The sequence below is a fragment of the Podarcis cretensis genome, assembly GCF_951804945.1.
Source record: "Podarcis cretensis genome assembly, chromosome: 17".
Classification (NCBI taxonomy): domain Eukaryota; kingdom Metazoa; phylum Chordata; class Lepidosauria; order Squamata; family Lacertidae; genus Podarcis; species Podarcis cretensis.
Genome location: NC_137187.1, coordinates 9,630,915 through 9,650,487, shown reverse-complemented (window position 1 = coordinate 9,650,487; position 19,573 = coordinate 9,630,915). Strand labels below are relative to the sequence as shown.

The 19,573-nt window shown below is 44.5% G+C and overlaps 1 protein-coding gene across 3 annotated transcripts in view; it reads right to left on the bottom strand.

Annotated features, from left to right (window-relative positions):
* LOC307206250 (ephrin type-B receptor 5) overlaps window positions 1-19,573 on the bottom strand; it is a 164,076-nt gene that overhangs the window by 3,633 nt on the left and 140,870 nt on the right. For all 3 annotated transcript variants that reach the window (XM_079959249.1, XM_079959247.1, XM_079959248.1), the window contains 9 exons: window positions 13,818-13,942; window positions 12,634-12,796; window positions 11,671-11,785; window positions 10,314-10,369; window positions 10,090-10,209; window positions 8,436-8,683; window positions 3,817-4,032; window positions 1,818-1,967; window positions 1,501-1,694 (listed from right to left, as the gene is read on the bottom strand). In XM_079959249.1, coding sequence (XP_079815375.1) covers window positions 1,501-1,694; window positions 1,818-1,967; window positions 3,817-4,032; window positions 8,436-8,683; window positions 10,090-10,209; window positions 10,314-10,369; window positions 11,671-11,785; window positions 12,634-12,796; window positions 13,818-13,942 — 1,387 coding nt within the window. The remainder of the gene's footprint in view (window positions 1-1,500; window positions 1,695-1,817; window positions 1,968-3,816; window positions 4,033-8,435; window positions 8,684-10,089; window positions 10,210-10,313; window positions 10,370-11,670; window positions 11,786-12,633; window positions 12,797-13,817; window positions 13,943-19,573) is intronic.

Below are 19,573 nucleotides of genomic sequence, written 5' to 3'. Positions count from 1 at the left end.
GTAGGCCCTCTTCTCCAGGATGAAACCTTGTTACACCCATGGGAAAATCCCTCCATGCTAACAGGATGCATTTCCTTCCATAGATGTGGGGCCATCTAATCCGGGCTGAATCTTTCCCTCGGGACATGAAGCATCTGGCTTTGTGAAGCTGGGAAAGGCAGATGGGAACACAGCAGCTTCCAAACACATCCTTGCCAGCTCATGCTGGGAACTCTCCCCAACTTTCCCCCAAGAGAAAAGCCTTTCTTCCTTTGCCCATTTTGCTTGCTCCTTCAGCACCTTCGCCCTTCTTCACCTGCTGGGATCTGCCCCAATCAGCCACACCATGCTCAGTGCAGGGATCATTCCCCCTCAGGGACTCTCCTTGCTTAGCATCCCAATCAGGGACCCAGGGAGTCTGCATGCTGCTTGTCCACTAAAGCACAGCATCTTTTTGACAATAACAGACCTGCTATAGTGTGGGGTGGCTGAGAGTATGACCTCTGGATCTGAAAATCCCTGGTTCATAGCAGCCAACTCCTAGGGGCTGGGGTCCCTTCAGCCCTGAGGGGACTGGGCCCTCCAAAGTTGATGGGCATTGCCACTCAAAAGGTGCGCATGTGGCACATATTGTGATCGACTTACCTGGCCCCCCCAATATTTTATTCAAGTTGGCACCCCTACACTGGTTCAAATCTCACCTCCATTATGACCCGAGGCCTTAGGCAAACTATTCTTCTACCTTAACTTCAGCCCTTCAATCAGCAGTATAGGGATAATAACACAGACCTGCATGCCAGGGTTGTTGTACTATGATGTATACTCCATGCCTGGGGAAAGTACTATGTAAGAGCTAGGTGTTATCATGGTTATTTTGCATCGGCTTCTTTTGAAGCTATCAGGATACATTTGGGAGAGAATACGCTGTGCCCTGTGAAGGTTCAAATACTAGAGACATTCTTGGGTCCTCCGTGAGCCAAGGAGTGTCATGCCTAGATAGCTCAGTTGGTTAGAGTGTGGTGCTGATAACACCAAGGTTGCAGGTTCGATCCCTGTGTGGGATAGCTGCATAATTGTCGGGAATTGAACTAGATGATCCTTACGAGTCCTTTCTAACTCTGCAATCCTATGAGTCTATGGTTACCACCCTCCTCTCCCACATTGCTGTGATGTACACTCAAAACTCTACTTATCACCCAAGCTCAAATGTTAAAGGACTTCTTTTCCTGTGCTAACCCAGGCACTGTAAAGCATCTGAAAATGGAACTTTTGCTGTTGCAAATCACTATGCAAAGTGAGCTTCTGTGATACATTTTGAGCATAACATGTGTGCGTTTTCTGGGTTTCTTGATGAAAAAAATTTTTTGTCTGCGGGAGGCACCAGATTCCAGGTCAACCCATCAAATAAATACCAGTCGCTTCCCAGTTTCAAATTGCAGCTCTTCCCTCCCTCCCTTCTGCTTGCGGGTCGTACTCCAAAGTCCACTCCCATGTGCCCTCCATCCTGTGAGCCCATCTCACCTGCTGTTTCCTGTGCCAGTAGCTTTGAGGGCAGACGGCTTGCGGATCATCTTGTCTAGAGCGCTGACGATCTGCTCAAATTTGGGCCTCTGGACCCGTTCCTTCTGCCAGCAGTCCAGCATCAGGAGGTGCAAGACAGTGGGGCAGTCTGGGGGAGGGGGCAGGCGATAGTCCTGGTCAATAGCATTGATGACCTGCAATGCATTAAGACATGTAGGTCAGGATATAGATAGTCCCACTGTGGCATGGATGAAAGTCTCCCACCAGCAACACCATGAGTAGATGGAAAGCAGCGTCTGCTCCATGTTAGGACTTACATCCTGATTGGACATGTCCCAATAGGGCCTTTCGCCATAAGACATGACCTCCCACATCACAATGCCGTAGCTCCAGACGTCGCTTGAGGATGTGAATTTGCGATACTGGATGGCCTCTGGGGCTGTCCAGCGAATGGGGATCTTGCCACCCTAGAGGAGGACGAGGAAGAAAATGAGTAAGCAGGGAATATTTATCAACTCAAAACAAGTGTGTTTAAGGCACATTCGGCCTTGACATTTGGCGAAAAAGATGCTATTTTATCTATCTGCTTATTTAGAGAGTTTTCTGATTAAGTAGTCTATAGATATTTCTAAGTGGTGAACATAAATTGATAAAACACAGCAAAACCCACAAAACTGTGAGAATCAAATATACATAAAATAATTATTGAAGAACTGTGTTTCGTAAGGATCATAAGTATTCTATTTTAAATTTTCTTTCTCTTTATTATTCTTCATTTTTGATACTGCGTTTTATTATCTTTTTATAAAAGATTTTAGTGCTCAATATGTTAAAAAACCTTCGATAAAACTGCTAAACAGGATAAAAAACAGCTACAAATCACAAAAAGCTTTTAAAGCAACTATAAATAACTAAATTATAAGTCTAGGCAGGCTTGCGGGGAAAGGTTTTCAGTAGGTGTCTAAAGCATCATCATCCTCATCATCATCATCATACCCCACCCATCTGACTGGGTTGCCCCAGCCACTCTGCGTGGCTTCCAATACATATAAAACCATAATAAAACACCAAACATTAAAAACTTCCCAATACAGGGCTGTCTTCAGATGTCTTCTAAAAATAATAGCAGTAAGATTGCCTGGCTACTGCCAATAGACAGATTTACAAAGTATAGGTGCTGTCACACGAAAAGACTCTTCACAAATGTGGAACAAGCATTATATCACATTTATAAAATATATGCAATAGGCACATATTAGGCAAGGCATCTCCAAGGCTTGAGTAAACTGGCTCCAAGGTATTAAGCGCTTTATATATCAGTCATAAAATCTTGAAACTGGCCCAGTAACAAATTGGGAGCCTATGCAGAGTTCTGAGTACAGGTGTAATATGCTGACAGGATCTGTCAGCAATCGTGCCACACATTCTGCACCAACTGCAGTTTCTGCATTCGAAAAGTGCCACAAGCTATTTTATAGTGTTTTCCCCACCTCTCAAAACAAAAGCCATTTCTTTCAGCCCCGAGGTGAGCTCTGAAAAAGATGGCACTGCAGGTTTCTGGTATGGTTGCAGGTGGAACAAAGAACAGCCAGTTCCTTCCGAGACTCCAATTATGTTGTGACTGGAAGGGGCACCTAATGGCTAGTACACATGACACCTGTGATTCCAATCATTCGAGTGAGTTTGGCTTTTTTAAAAGAATGAAATGGGTGTGTGTGTGTGTCAGCTTACTTGGCTACCCAGTGCTAGTTACACTAAATCTGCCAATAACATAAGTTTTCCTTGAAGTTGCCTGGTCTGGAGACATAAGGACCCCTGACCATTAGGTCCAGTCGTGACCGACTCTGGGGTTGCAGCACTCATCTTGCTTTATTGGCCGAGGGAGCCGGCGTACAGCTTCCGGGTCATGTGGCCAGCATGACTAAGCCGCTTCTGGCGAACCAGAGCAGCGCACAGAAACGCTGTTTACCTTCCCACTGGAGCGGTAACTATTTATTTACTTGCACTTTGACGTGCTTTCGAACTGCTAGGTTGGCAGGAGCAGGGACCGAGCAACGGGAGCTCACCCCGTCATGGGGATTCAAACCACCGACCTTCTGATCGGCAAGTCCTAGGCTCTGTGGTTTAACCCAAAGCGCCACCCGCATCCCAGGTCTGGAGACATCCCACCCCCTAAAAAATTGGGTTGCATTTCACTTTAGGTGGAAGTTTGACGGCAAAACTGACCTTGACAAAACACAAACTGGTTCCTATAGGACTCGTCCGCCTGAATATTGCAGAGTGGCGAACAAGCCCGTTTCCTGAGCGCGAACTCACCAAGGCTCCTGTGTATGTTGGATTTGAAGCATCATCCTCCAAGAACCTTGACAAGCCAAAGTCCGACACCTTGCAAACCAGGTTGCTGTTGACCAGGATATTGCGAGCCGCCAAATCCCGGTGGACGTAATTCATGTCGGAGAGGTAGCGCATGCCGGCTGCTATGCCGCGTAGCATGCCCACGAGCTGCAGAACGCTGAACTGCCCTTCCTTTTGCTGCGGACGGCAAACACGAGAGAGAAGGGCCTGAGTGGAAGACTAACAAGAGACTCCTCCCATCCCCTGACCCAAAGGAAGACCACTGCTGGGAGGACAAGATGGCCGCCGTGATGGAATACTATGACACAGAGTGGTGACCTCAGGGTTTTGGTTTCCCCCCATGTCATCAAAGCAGAGCTAGTAGCGCAATGATCTATAAGATAGGGAAAGCCCTAAAAGGGCTATTTGTAAATAAACTATTCTTATGAAGCGAAACAAGGTCTAATGAGCCATTTGCTTGGGCTTTACCATTTCAGACTGCGCGGGTGGGGAGCTCAAAAGACTGAATGCTCCTCCAAACAAAATGAATGCCCCAAGGAGAAGAGTTTTTGCATATCTTCACCATTAACTTTTGTGTAATTATTTTTGAGTGGAAAAGCATTCAATCGTGTAACACCCCCCACCCCGTACCCTCACCTCCACTAGCAATCTGATGTGGTACAACCCGGCCTCTGTTACCCCACCGCAGTGAGAACCAGGTCTCATGTTTTATTGCTGAAGAAACAGAAATGTTAGAAACTAAATGCAAACAACATGGAAGCACCAGGAATTGTAAATATTTGGAGGAGGCTCAGAAGAGAGTCGGTTTATGGGAAACGAGAAGGGATGAAAGGACAGAGCTTCAAGGACGGCAATGTTTTTGGAAAGGCAAATAAAAAAGTTATAAGCTTTTAGAGATGTTATTAAAGCAAGATCATTTGAAGAAATTAATACCTTCAAATAAATAGGGGGGAATGGGAATCTGTTAACTACACAACAATAAACTGCTCATTACTTGAGGGATTTCTAACAATAACTACACATATGTTAGAAAATTCAGTATGACATTGCTGTCGTTATTTTAAAAAAACCCAGCATAAATATACAGACTTGACCTGTGAACATAATACCTGATTAGAAAATCCAGTATCAGATGAAGGGCTGGAGTTATTAAGCATTTAAAAGTAAATAAAGCTCCTGGCTGAAGTGGAATTGCCAGCTGAATTGTTCTGGCATAAAATCACAATTTTATAAAGTTGGTTCTAACTGTAGGTGACATTTCTAAATTCTGGAGTCCAACAAAAAAAAAGCCATTATCTTCAAAAACCTGTAAAAGTTTCATTCAGCCTCAATACCTTCTCACCAAAGTTTTTTAAAGAATATATTAAATCAAGATTTTCAGTTCATTGCAACCATCTTTGCTAATTGCTTAGATGCATTCAGTGTGCATTCCTTCAAGGGAGGAGAGATAATTTTAGATGGGTTATGGACACGCTCCGTCAAGCTAAAGCTATCCGAGTTAGAGGTTTATTCACGGACGCAGGAAAACCTCATGGAGCTGAAGAGAGACTCCTTGATAATGTGCCTTTTAGGCTGGGATTTAAAGCAAACATCTATTTGAGAACCAAGGATGGAATTCAACATAGTGTGGCTCAGTGGGGTATGCCTGCACAGAATGAGGTTGGCTTGTGCAATGGGACTTTTCACTTCTCTACTCCTCCCCCTTTGCACCCCCATTAACCTGTTCTGGGTTTCCCCCTAACTCAGCCCTTCAGAGCAGATTTAGAGGATTAAGGTATTGGGGGGGGGATGAGAGGGGGCAGGAAAAGTCCTGCTGCACAAGTGAAATGCAAGCAACTTAGCTGAATCCTGAACCCACTTCATTTTTTTAAATGTAAACTTCTAGACAGATGGCCTTCTCGGTAGTGGTGCTCACCCTGTGGAACACCCTCCCTTCAGATGTGAAGGAAATAAGCAGCTATCCTATCTTTATAAGACATCTGAAGGCAGCCCTGTTCAGGGAGGTTTTTAATATTTAACACTGTATTGTTTTTAATACTTGATTGGGAGCCGCCCAGAGTGGCTGGGGAAACTCAGCCAGATGGGCGGGGTATAAATAAATTATTATTATTATTATTATTATTATTATTATTATTATTATTATATAGTGGCTGTGCTGCTATAGGTTAGGTGCCCACTTTAGGTCAGGTTGTGATCCGGCGGTGGATTCTGACACAAAAGCTAAACATCACAGCTATAGATTCTAGAAAGTATTGGGTTCTTTGTGTGCCTGTTCTTCCGATAGCAGGTTCAAGGTAATGCCACTCGGCTGAAATCCTAAACATACTTACTAGGGAGTAAGTTAATCATGATTGGAAGTGGAGTTTACTTCAGAGTAAATATGCACAGCACTGCACTGCTTAAGAAATGAATTCAGACACAGAACGTAAAATATTTCTCCGTCAGGAATGCCTGAATTCAGCATTTGTCAATTGCAAAGATGAACTGATCTGACCGGCCCCTACTGGATTAATGTGTGGATTAGAATTTACTGACCTACTGGCCTTAGCACTTCCCAAATGTTCACAGCTCAAACTGTACCCCACCCCCACCGGGGGGAAAAATAATTTCAAAATGTTTTTTGAGAGAAAATATACTTAGAGATTCGTATTCGTTTTAAAACATGTACTTACATACATATCTCTAAATGTGAATTTTCGTGTGTGTGTGTGTGTGTGTGTGTGTGTGTTTTAAACAGATTAATGTGGATGAGGGACAAAAAAGAACAAACACATTGAAGTGACAGAGACCAGTAACAAACTGATTCATCCTTCCTAGTCATACTGATTATGTGGCCTTCATAAAGATGAGCCTAGCATATTTAATCCTAGACCTCAAAAGACTCTTATTAGATTTCTGCAGGTTCTCAAGCCATATAATCTATTTTTGGCCATTGAAATGTACCGTATTTTTCACTCTGTAAGACGCACCAGACCATAAGACACACCTAGTTTTTGGAGGAGGAAAACAAGATAAAAAATATTCTGAATCTCAGAAACCAAAACAATAAGAGGGATCGCTGCTTTCGCCGCGCAGCGATCCCTCTTGCTGTTCTGGCTTCTGGGATAGCTGCGCAGCCCGCATTCACTCCATAAGACACACACACACATTTCCCCTTACTTTTTAGGAGGGGAAAAGTGAGTCTTATAGAGCAAAAAATATGGTATACATTTTCCTTTAGTTTATATGATTTCTAATATAACTTCGAAAACAGCAGTGCACAGATGTTTTAATGCACCACTTGAATACCTGGGTGTGAATACTTCTTTGGATCAGTTGTTTGATTTAAATTATTGTCATATTAATTCAGAATACTGAAGCATATTTAAGTGCATTCCTGTGCATGTCTACTTACAAGTAAACATCACCGAGTTCAGGCAGATGAAGATGACAGACTATATGGGACTAGCAGAGATGACTGGCAGAATCCGAGACCAGGACAAAGAGACAGTGGAAGAAGATTGGAAGAAGTTCAAAGACTACCTTAATAAACATTATAAAATTAATGAAGGCTAAAAAGATATGGGTTTAAAAATTAGTGGTTTGCAGGGGCGTTGATTAAGGAAAAAAGAATAGAACTACTAAAAACTATGGGAAAAATGGGAATGGATTTGCTGATAAGATAAATGAGATTAGGATACAGAAGGGGGAGGTGTGAGGAGGTCGGTGAAATTAGGTTTAGAAAATAAGGTTTGAACTTATACTTGTTTTTGTTTTGTTTGTTGGTTTATGTATGTTTTTATTGTTGCTTGTGTTTGTGTTTATATGTGTTTATTCGAAACTTTAATAAATATTATTTTTTTTAAAAAAACATCACTGAGTTCAATGGGTGATACTCCCAGAGGTGTGTATAGTTTTGCAGCATGAACGGAGTAAACCGAACATTTCCTAACACGGAATTTATCATCTAAAAATGAACATAACTTTGATTCATAAACAGAATTAATTAAACAAACAAACAAACATGCTGCCAAGGTTTAATTTTCCAGTTTTAGATTTGTTTATATCTAAATTTCAAATGAAACTGTACTCTTACAGAGTGGCCTTTAATTTCGTACTTCGCCAATAAATCTAAGGGGAGATTCAGATTCTAAGGGGAGACCTTTGGCTGTAAGTCGCTTTGGGTTGCCCTGGGCAAGATAAAACAATAATGCTGCACACAAGCATGCTAAATAAGTATGTGATGGGTTTGTGAGGCTGTGCCTCCCCATCATTTAGTTGTGGTGTGACAGGGCTTTGTGTGTAGCTCCTTCACGTGAGTGAACCCCTTCACTGGTCCCTCCTGGTGTTAAGGGAGCTCTGCGAGTCCTTCCTGTCATATGAGGTGATTAAGACTTTGAATAACGTTCTGACCACAATCCCTACGTTTGTCTATCTGGTGTGTTGACTGGCCCATTCCACTACAATGCAGTAGTCACTTGCCCCAGTCTTTTGGTGGCACCTCCAGTGATCTGGCCTTGAGATAAGGAGGACACAGGAGGTGAACGGGCATGTAAGAAGACAAGGGCAAGAGAGGGGTGGGGAAGGTGAGTTTGCAATACCCGGAGGAAGGAATCCAGAGAGCCATTCTCCATGAACTCCGTGACAATCATGACAGGGCGGCTTTTGGTGACGACACCCTCCAGACGGATGACGTTCGGGTGCTCAAACTGTCCCATGATGCTGGCTTCGCTGAGGAATTCCCGGCGCTGCTCATCGGTGTAGCCTGCCTTTAGGGTCTTAATAGCCACTGTGTATTCTCGTTTCCCTGGAGGTTTCAGGCGCCCAAAGCAGACCTCTCCAAACTCTCCTGCCAGGGGTAAGGGACGGAGAAGATACCACATCAGACAGAGGAGGAGCAACCACGTTCTCCAGTTGACATCAGGAGGCGCCGACACAGAAACTGGGCAAAGGAACTGTTGTCCTCTAGACATCTCAAGACCTCTATCACCCTTAGCATTATTTATTGCTTTTGTATTATTTACAAAGGCGATTGTGTTTTTAGCCCACCCTTCCTCCAAGAAGCTCAGGGCAAGAGTACACATTCCCCTCCGTCGTTATTCTCACAACCTACCTTTTCTGAGGTAGGTTAAGATGAGCAGCCAGCTAAGCAGTTGTAAGAACAGAAGAGGAGCCCTGCTGCATGAAAGGGTCCAGCACTCTGTTTTCACAACAGCCAACCAAAATTCCATGGGAAGTCCACAAGCAGCACATGAGCACAATAGCCCACCTTTCTTTCCCTACAACTAGCCCTGCCTACATGGATCTGGTGATCATACACCTTCTGCAATGGCATGGAATTGCATCACAGTTGGATGTGCATGTGTGAATGGGGTTCAATCTGTGGACAAGGGAGGAGAGCAGGCAAGAGGACTGGTGGAGGAATATGGAGTAGAGAAGGCGCTGCTGCATCCCTTCTTACTGATTTAAAGATAAAGTGTTAGGGAGCCTGGTAGTATTCCCAGGATTCGCCCCTCTCTAATCCCTCCCAAACCCAAGATGAGGTCCACAATGTGAAGATGCAAAAATGAAGCTCTAGTGAAGTGCTCTTAAAGAAAGCTCTAGAGCAGTGGTTCACAATTGGTGGTCCATGTAACCCACCCAGGGGGTCCATGGCACATACCTGGCAACTGTCTGGGACATCTCAGTTAGAGGGGCCTTGATCTCACATGACAGCACCCAAAAATGCATGAGACTGAGGTCAGACATGAGTCTTGCGTGCGACTGAAGTGCCCCCTCCAAAAAAGATTGCGGTCCCGTGCTCTCGCGTGGATCATGTGATGTGTGCAGCACGGCCCAGAATATGCACATCTTGGTTTTGTGCTGAGACATGTCAGAGTGTATGGTGGCACCATTAACACAACAAAAACTACTACAGAGATATCAACATTTTTCATGGGTTGGGTTTTGAAAAACAGGGTCCTCAGCAGTACTTAGCTAATTGGGAACCACTGGTCTACAGCAAAAACTGACCAACAAAAGGCTCAAAGTGCACTTGAATAGACACTAATCAAATGGAGCAAGATCTGAACACCAGTCCAAGAACTAAGTTAGAGAAATCAAAGATTTATAGAGCATTGTGCTCAACAGGGCTTACCCCAAGAGAAGTGGATAGAGGACTGAGGCCCAAATGGTGCTTGAGGCAGATCAATCACTCTGCAAAATGGGACTGAAATGTGATGGGGCAGATGAGAAGTGAAATAGTTCCTTCATTACCTGATCCAATGACCTCCTCGATCTTGACAAATGATACATCAATTTCCTTGGCAAATTCCCGAATCGCTTCGTTGGGATCTTCATAGGTGGATGGGTCAATGTAATACTTGACCCCAAGACCTGTGAGGAAGAAGGGAAGCCCCAGAGTCAGTCACAGAGACGCTCCTCCAAAAAAAGAAGAGGCAATTATTAAAAGAGAGCTGAGCTCCTATGCCATCGCTTACCCCGTGTGGTGATGTACTGCTGCAAGCGGTCTGTGTAGGGAGTCTCTCGTCTCTTACTGTGGAGGAAAGGGAAGGTTCAAGAAGGGCAAGCTCCTCATCACCTCAAGTGGAGTTAGGGAAAAGTACATAAATGGGCAACCAAAATGAAACAGGGACGGGGCATGTCTACTGAGAAGAAAGTCCTACTGAATACAGTGGAGCTTCCTTTCAGACTAAAGACTAGAAAATTGTGCATGGCATTGGGGAGAGAGGGCATTTCTTCTCCTTTTTCTGATAGCAGCAGACCTTGAGAGGCCACCCAATGGAATTGATTCATAATAGGGTCACGATACAATAACACATCAGGAAGAACATTCTGAGAGCAAGAGCCGTTCAACAGTGGGCACATCTCCCTCGGAAGGTGGTGGCTCTCCTTTTCAAGCAGAAGTTGGATGGCCATCTGTCACGGATACTTTAACTGAGGTTCCTGCGTTGCAGGGAATTGGACTAGATGACCCTCAGAATCCCTTCCAACTCTACAGTTCTGATTCTATGACTCTATAACTAACCTATGGAATCACCTGGTATAAAGGTGTGATGTTGGGAGCTAGCTTTGATAACTATTGTTGAACACTGGCTTGATCCAGAAGTTCTGGATGAAAACATTTTCAGAAAGCAAAAGAGTTGTTGCCAGTCCCACTGGGAATGTATCTTGATAACCAAAATTAACCCAGGGCTCCTTCTGATGTTCACTTTTCATTTAGGCCTTTTGAAGGTGTGGTGCTCAGTGTCATGTCTCCCATTACATCTGAACATCCTTGTAACAGGCTGTATACAGCAGCCTACATTTTTTTTCTCAGTGACCCTTCAATTGCGACATTCTTAAAACCATTGGGGATTGGGCATAATTCTCAATGCACTGGACAGAGCCCTGTGCATTCCAAAACCCCATGATTTTGCAGTTGGTAAATGCACCTGGTTGGGGCATAGGAAGTCTCTGGAGTTACTATGCAGATCAGGGGCTTGAGAACTAGAAGAGGGGAAAGCAACTAGCTTCCATTTTAGTCAGGGCGAAAGGCTATCCAGAGCTGTTTGCCTCTGCTCTCTCAGCTTGCCCAACCTGCCAGCAATTCTCTTTTAGGTGCCTTTAGTTCGAACCATAGTATCCCTTTAAATAGGCTGCCAAAATCTGAGCACCCCTTGAGCCAGGGCTCCCTCATTTCTAACTGTTTTATCTATCCAGTTATAACTGGGTCTGAGTCTGGGGCGGAAGATTGGTAACGCCAGCCCTCTGACTTGGCTTCCCTTTGTGCGACATTCACAGATAGGAGACAGGGAGTCTTCACTGGAGAACTCTTGGCGAGGACAGGAGACTCACCTCTTGAAGACAATGGCAAGGATGGCAATGGCCGCAATTACCAGGAAGGCCAGGCCACCAAGTGCCGAACCCACAATAAGCGGCAATCGGTCTTGCATCATCTCGGAGCGCTCGCCTGTCAAAAGGGACAAAGTTATTTTCTCTCCCTTTAAAAATATATAATTTTATTAAAATTTTCAGTTATACATTTTCCACAATTAAGTATCCACCAATAAACAATACATTCATCGACTTCCCTTCTTCTCCCTTCCATGGTTCTTTTAATTTTCCCAATAATACTGCCTATTGTACTTCAACCATTTAAATTCTCCCTCCCTTTTCATATTACCTCAACTTACTTTACACTGCTGAATTTACCTTAATCCTGCTAGCGTTTTCACTTGTTCACAATTATTTTCCAGATATTTCACAAACATTTTCTATGCCTCTTTATAAACTCGGTCTCCGTGTTCTCTTATTCTGCTGGTTAGGTCTGCTAGCTCTGAACAGTCCATCGTTTCAAGCTACCATTCCTCCTCCTTGGGGACCCCTCCCACCCTCCAAAGTTATCTTCTCATCCCAACCTCCCAGTGAAACCTTTGCATGTGTACACACCCTCCTAGCACCTTGTCAGGCAAGGAGCATCTGGGGCTGCAACCCAGAGCATTTGGATCTGTGACTGATAGCAGGGAGCATCCCTGGGGTTGTAGGGCAAAAGGTTCCTTGGCTGTGCTGTGTTCTCAGGATGTGAGGTGACTATGCCCACAAAGAACAGCCCTCTTCATACCTAGCCTCTTCATACCTAGTAACGGCTTGCAGGTCAAGCTCAAGGCATGTGCTAGCCTGTGAGTGTTGTAAAAGTTTATGATGCATGAGCAAGAGGGTAATAAAGAGAGATCAGATTGTGCAGCTATGTCTGAGCACGAGGGAAGTTCAAGAGGAGGGGATTCTAAGTTTGAAAGTTCACAAAGGTGCGTCACTTACTTCCCACCAGAGTCTGGAAATACATCTTTCCACTGTATGGCCCGTAGCCCACTGCTGTCCGAGCTCGAACCTGGAAGGCATATATCTTCCCTGGGCTGAGATTGGCAATAGTGGCCATATTAGTCTCAATGGTTATGGTGAATGAGTTGTCCTCGTCTTCTGACTAGGAATCAACAATCAAGTCGTGAGAAGCTGACAAAACACAATTCCACTTCCTCCTCCTCAGCAATGCTCCCTCCTAGGCTCACCAGTTGCTTCCCTACACAGCTGAGATAAATTCTAAATACAGACATTTATCTGTTAGTTTGGAAAATGCATAAACCACTTGCTCAAAAAAATAAAATAAAATATCTAAGCAGCTTCAAATTCCGTTATATATGAAACATGACTAAAATGCACAAACCTCTTAAAAACAAAGCTACATAAAACCAAAATTATGAACATAGATAAAAATAAACCATCTAAAACAAATTCTAACTAAATCATGTGCCCCGACAGACTTGCTGAAAGAGGAATGTTTCTGCAACAAAATGAAATAAGAATCATGTGCCTCTTTAAAAAAAAATACCACCTGGCTATCATTTTTGTTTTATAAATCTGGAAGGTGATTGCTTGACTCTAATCACTTTCGGTATCTCGTGCAGCCCTCTTGGTTGTGGTGGGTTTGATTTTGTTTCGTTTCCCCCATGGCTTATGACAAAGCCATGTGGCCGCAGTTCCCAACCCGCTCTGATACCATAGGAACAAGGTCCCTTAGACAAAAAAGGTGGCAAGTTCACCATCTGGTCCTAGCAGGAGAAGAAAAGCTAGAGCAGATTGACACTACAAACCTAAACCTGTTTCGAATCTCTCAAGGAACCCTAGTACAAAATGATAGCTTTGAAAGAGCTTTGAGAATTTAGTGGGGAGATATGTAACGCTCTCTAACATCTGAAGAAGCTTACTGATGGGAAGTCATGACCATCAGTTTTGTTTAAATTTATAGTGCAGGCATGCAGAGGCAAGGAAAAACTTGTAGTGAAACACGAAATCCAGTTCCTAGTTTTAACTCAAGCCTCTTTTCACTATCTTATTATTTCATTTGCCTCTTCTTGCCAGGCTGCAGCCATTACACACCCTGGCTGCAGTGATTTTCAACCTCTCTCACACACAACTGCGAAAACAGGTTCCCCACGTCAACTTACCTTGTCAAAATAACGCAGCTGATAATCCAAGATGATCCCGTTTGGTTGGTCTGGTTGCGGCCAGGACAAAGTGATGCTACTCGTCGTACGACTCCCCTGGTGCATCATGGGAACAGCAGATGGGACTGCAACAAGAGAGGGGCGAGTCAAGATGAGAGAGAGAACTATTAGGGAAGGGGAACAGGAGAAAAAAATCTATGTGCTTGCATTTCAAACTTGGTTGCTGTTAACAGTTTGATCACAAACCACGTGAAGATGCAAAACTCATGTCAGCGGTCTGTTTTGCAATGGCTATTTGTGTTCTGAATCTACTCACTAGTTTGTTTCAATGTTTTTAATTAACAGCGTGCCAAGACCCCGTGCCCTGTAGTTCCCATGCCAACACCAGTATTTTGGATTATGGGCTAAAACAGGCCACACCTTTATTGGTTACAGATGTGAGATGTTTGGCTTAGGCACTGGGTGAAACCAGGCTATATCTTGACTCCCACCTGTCTGCAGGCATCAAACTAAGGATAAATCACCAGAAGGGGGAGCTCTATGACCTACATGAAATAGGGGCACCCGAGGGGTCGCTGTTGGGGTAGCGACATGGCCCTAGCCCATGCCCAGGCTTTGGACAGTATCCACACCCCTGGATCCCTTTAACAGGATACTCTTATTGAGGAGGGGCAGGCGGAGGCTACAACCTCCCCTCTATTAAACAAAGGCTTATTCAATGTCTAACCACACCGTGGTTTAAATTACCCGCAGCCCCCCCCCCCAGCATGGATTGGCTGAGTGGGGGTGATGCGGCTAGGGCTTGCACAGAGGGGGTGTCAACCCCCCACCGCCCGTCCGCAACACCCCCACCCTGGAAGGTGAGCAGTCTTACTAAAAAGACCTCTAAAGTCTACCTATCATTTGTGTATTCCAACGTTTCTCCAAGGAGCTCAGCCTAGCATACCTGACTTGTTCCTCAACCCCACCCATACCACAACCCTGTTAGGTAGATTAGGCTGAGAGGCAGAAGTGGACACAGGTTCATTCATGGATCTTTAATGTCCAGAGGAGGGCTTGAAGCGGAGTTCAGTGCCTTATCCACTACCTTCACCAATATGCAGTTGAATAAGTTGAATAAACGGGTGGCGCTGTGGGTTAAACCACAGAGCCTTGGACTTGCCGATCAGAAGGTCAGCGGTTTGAGTCCCTGCAATGGGGTGAGCTCCCATTGCTCGGTCCCTGTTCCTGCCAACCTAGCAGTTCGAAAGCACGTCAAAGTGCAAGTAGATAAATAGGTACCACTCTGGCGGGAAGGTAACCAGCGTTTCTGTGTGGCTTAGTCATGCTGGTCACATGACCTGGAAGCTGTATGCCAGCTCCCTCAGCCAATAAAGCGAGATGAGCGCCGCAACCCCAGAGTCGGTCACGACGGGACCTAATGGTCAGGGGTCCCTTTACCTTTTTAAGGGAATTATGAATGTAATAAATTAAAACAAAATATCTGGGCCCTCTGCCAATATTTCCATGTATCATTTCCTCATGTTATATATTTACTGTTTTCTGCTATTTGTTCCTGTCTGACTAGCTTTCACACTCCACAGGGGTCTTCCTTCAGACATTGGCTGGTCTCCCCCCCCCCCCCCAGGGAGTCTGCGAAACCTAAATGTTTCTGACAGACAGCTCAGAAAGGAAATGATTCAGAGCTGGTGGAAGCCTGAGAAGAGTTGGTTGCTGCATACTGAAGGAGGTGAATGCATTTTAATGACCTGGTCAGACTAGCAGAGGAGAGGGCACCCCAGCATCTGCTTGAAGAAATGAACAGAACACGAGATAAATTTTCAGAGACTCTTCCACCCATTAGGGGAAATCTCTCAATCCTGGTCTAATCCAGGCAGGACCTTCTGGTCCTATGTGTTTAGGTCACCAATTATGCAGCTGGGGTTTTTCACAACGCCTCTTTTTTTTTGTTTTTACATTGGCTATCTTTGCAAGCAGAGAAACGAAGTTACTTTCTACTGTTGGCTCCAAACAACACAAGTTTCTCTGAGAAACTTGTCAGCCTTCCCCAAACCAATACTTAGTGGGAGAGTCTGGGGATGGTAGCAGAAATACTTTGGAAACAAGCATACAGTGGTACAGTGGTACCTCAGGTTACATACGCTTCAGGTTACAGACTCTGCTAACCCAGAAATAGTGCTTCAGGTTAAGAACTTTGCTTCAGGATGAGAACAGAAATTGTGCTCCGGCAGCGCGGCAGCAGCAGGAAGCCCCATTAGCTAAAGTGGTGCTTCAGGTTAAGAACAGTTTCAGGTTAAGTACGGACCTCCGGAACGAATTAAGTACGTAACCCAAGGTACCACTGTACCTTGGTTCTCAAAATTAATCTGTTCTGGGAGTCCATTTGACTCCCGAAACTGTTCAAAAACCAAGGCGCAGCTTCTGATTGGCTGCAGGGTCTTCCTGCACTCAATCAGAAGCTGCATAAGCCGTGTTGGACATTTAGCTTCTGAAAAACATTCGGAAACTGGAACACTTACTTCTGGGTTTGCTGTGTTTGGGAGCCGATTTGTTCAACAACTAAGCCATTTGGGAACCAAGGTACCACTGTGCTAAGAAAAAGGCAAATGCAAGAAACCTAACTATAAATACTGGGTGCCACACAGGTCTGAACGCGGACCTACAGCACCGAACAACCAATACACTAAGAAACACATCTGGATTTGATCTTCATTGTGCCAAACCTCTGCAGTATCCACTACTTGTAGTTAAGAAAGTTTGTACTGGGCATATAAATGCAGAAGGATCACACTCTCAGCCCCTCAGTAGCATCTAACAAACTTTCAGGAACATATTCGCTGCGAAATTCCTGTACACGTGCCAAAAACACACTGTGCACATTTCAGAGGGTGATCAGGAAAGCTCTGCAGAACTCTTTTGATCCATGCACAATGCAAGCCATAGCATACCTCATCAGGAGGGCTTTAAACTGACTAATGTGGGGGAGGGAGACAGTGCTCCTGAAGGTAGGAGTCTATGAATTGATGAAGATGATCATCCAAATGTCATAGACCAAATGGAGCAAACAGCACGCAGACCTAGTGGTGGAAGGAAAAAATCCTTAAATAAGAGGCACGGGGGAATGATTAATGGACTTCAATGCCTGTACACTAATGCGCAAAGCATGGGAAATAAACAAGATGAGCTTGAGCTCTTGGTACAGCAAACTAAATATGACATAATAGGCATCACTGAAATGAAATGTATCACTGAAATGGAATGTAATAATGGAGGGATACAATCTATTTCAGAGAAACAGACCAGACAAGAAAGGAGGAGGAGTGGCGTTATATGTCAGGGATGTGTATACCTGTGAAGAGATCCAAGATTTAGAACCTCAAAGCCAAAGTGAGAGCATTTGGGTCAAAATTAAGGGAGAGAAGAATAACAGTGACCTCATTGTGGGAGTTTACTATAGATCCCCAAGTCAAACGGAGGACATAGATTATGCCTTCCTGGAACAGATGGCCAAGCATGCATAAGGAAGGGAGATAGTAGTAATGGGGGACTTCAATTACCCAGATATTTGTTGGATGTCAAACTCAGCCAAGAGCATAAGGTCAAACAGATTCCTCACTGGCCTTGCAGACAACTTCATTGTCCAGAAAGTGGGAGAAGCAACAAGAGGAACAGCCATTTTAGATCTGGTCCTAACCAATGTTGATGACCTGGTTAGTGGGGTAGAAGTGGAAGGATCATTAGGCACGAGTGATCATGCTCTTCTGAAGTTTACTATACAGCAGAAAGGAGCAGCCAAGCATACTAGGACTCAATTTCTTGACTTTAAGAAAGCCGACTTCATAAAACTTAGGGAAGTGCTGGGTGAGATCCCATGGACAGTAATACTAAAAGGAAAGGGAGTTCATGATGGCTGGGAGTTTGTTAAGAGGGAGATAGTAAAAGCACAACTTCAGGCAATACCAATGAGACGGAAACATGGAAGGTGCCTAAAGAAGCCAGGGTGGCTATCTAAAGAACTTTTAACTGAGTTAAGATTAAAAAAGGATGTGTACAAAAAATGGAAAAGGGGGGAAACCACCAAAGAGGAATTCAAACAAATAGCCAGCACGGGTAGACACAAAGTCAGAAAAGCTAAAGCACAGAATGAACTCAGGCTTGCTAGAGAGGTTAAAAGCAACAAAAAAGGCTTTTATGGGTATGTTCGTAGCAAAAGGAAGAAGAAAGAAACAGTGGGGTCACTCAGAGGAGAAGATGGTGAAATGCAAACAGGGGACACAGAAAGGGCTGAACTCCTCAATGCCTTCTTTGCCTCAGTCTTCTCCGATAAAGAAAACAATGCCCGACCTGAAGAATTTGGAGCAAATGATTCAGCAGAGGAAACACAGCCCAGAATAACTAAGGAGATAGTACAAGAAAACTTGGCTAGTCTAGATGTATTCAAGTCTCCAGGGCCAGATGAACTGCATCCAAGAGTATTAAAAGAACTGGCAGATGTGATCTCAGAACCACTGGCAGTCATCTTTGAGAATTCCTGGAGAACAGGCGAAGTCCCGGCAGACTGGAGGAGAGCAAATGTTGTCCCTATTTTCAAAAAGGGGAAAAGAGAGGACCCAAATAATTACCGCCCAGTCAGTCTGACATCAATAGCAGGGAAGATTCTGGAGCAGATCATTAAGCAAACAGTCTGTGAGCACCTAGAAAGGAATGCTGTGATCACCAATAGTCAGCATGGATTTCTGAAAAATAAGTCATGTCAGACTAACCTGATCTCGTTTTTTGACAGAATTACAAGCCTGGTAGATGAAGGGAACGCAGTGGATGTAGCCTACCTTGATTTCAGCAAGGCATTTGACAAGGTGCCCCATGATATTCTTGTAAAGAAGCTGGTAAAATGCGGTCTTGACTATGCTACCACTCAGTGGATTTGTAACTGGCTGACTGACCGAACCCAAAGGGTGCTCATCAATGGTTCCTCTTCATCCTGGAGAAGAGTGACTAGTGGGGTGCCACAGGGTTCTGTCTTGGGCCCGGTCTTATTCAACATCTTTATCAACGACTTGGATGATGGACTCAAGGGTATCCTGATCAAATTTGCAGATGACACCAAACTGGGAGGGGTGGCTAACACCCCAGAGGACAGGATCACACTTCAAAACGACCTTGACAGATTAGAGAACTGGGCCAAAACAAACAAGATGAATTTTAACAGGGAGAAATATAAAATATTGCACTTGGGCAAAAAAAAATTTAAAAAATGAGAGGCACAAGTACAAGATGGGAGACACCTGGCTTGAGAGCAGTACATGTGAAAAGGATCTAGGAGTCTTGGTTGACCACAAACTTGACATGAGCCAACAGTGTGACGCGGCAGCTAAAAAAGCCAATGCAATTCTGGGCTGCATCAATAGGAGTATAGCATCTAGATCAAGGGAAGTAATAGTGCCACTGTATTCTGCTCTGGTCAGACCTCACCTGGAGTACTGTGTCCAGTTCTGGGCACCACAGTTCAAGAAGGACACTGACAAACTGGAACGTGTCCAGAGGAGGACAACCAAAATGGTCAAAGGCCTGGAAACGATGCCTTATGAGGAACGGCTAAGGGAGCTGGGCATGTTTAGCCTGGAGAAGAGGAGGTTAAGGGGTGATATGATAGCCATGTTCAAATATATAAAAGGATGTCACATAGAGGAGGGAGAAAGGTTGTTTTCTGCTGCTCCAGAGAAGCGGACACGGAGCAATGGATCCAAACTACAAGA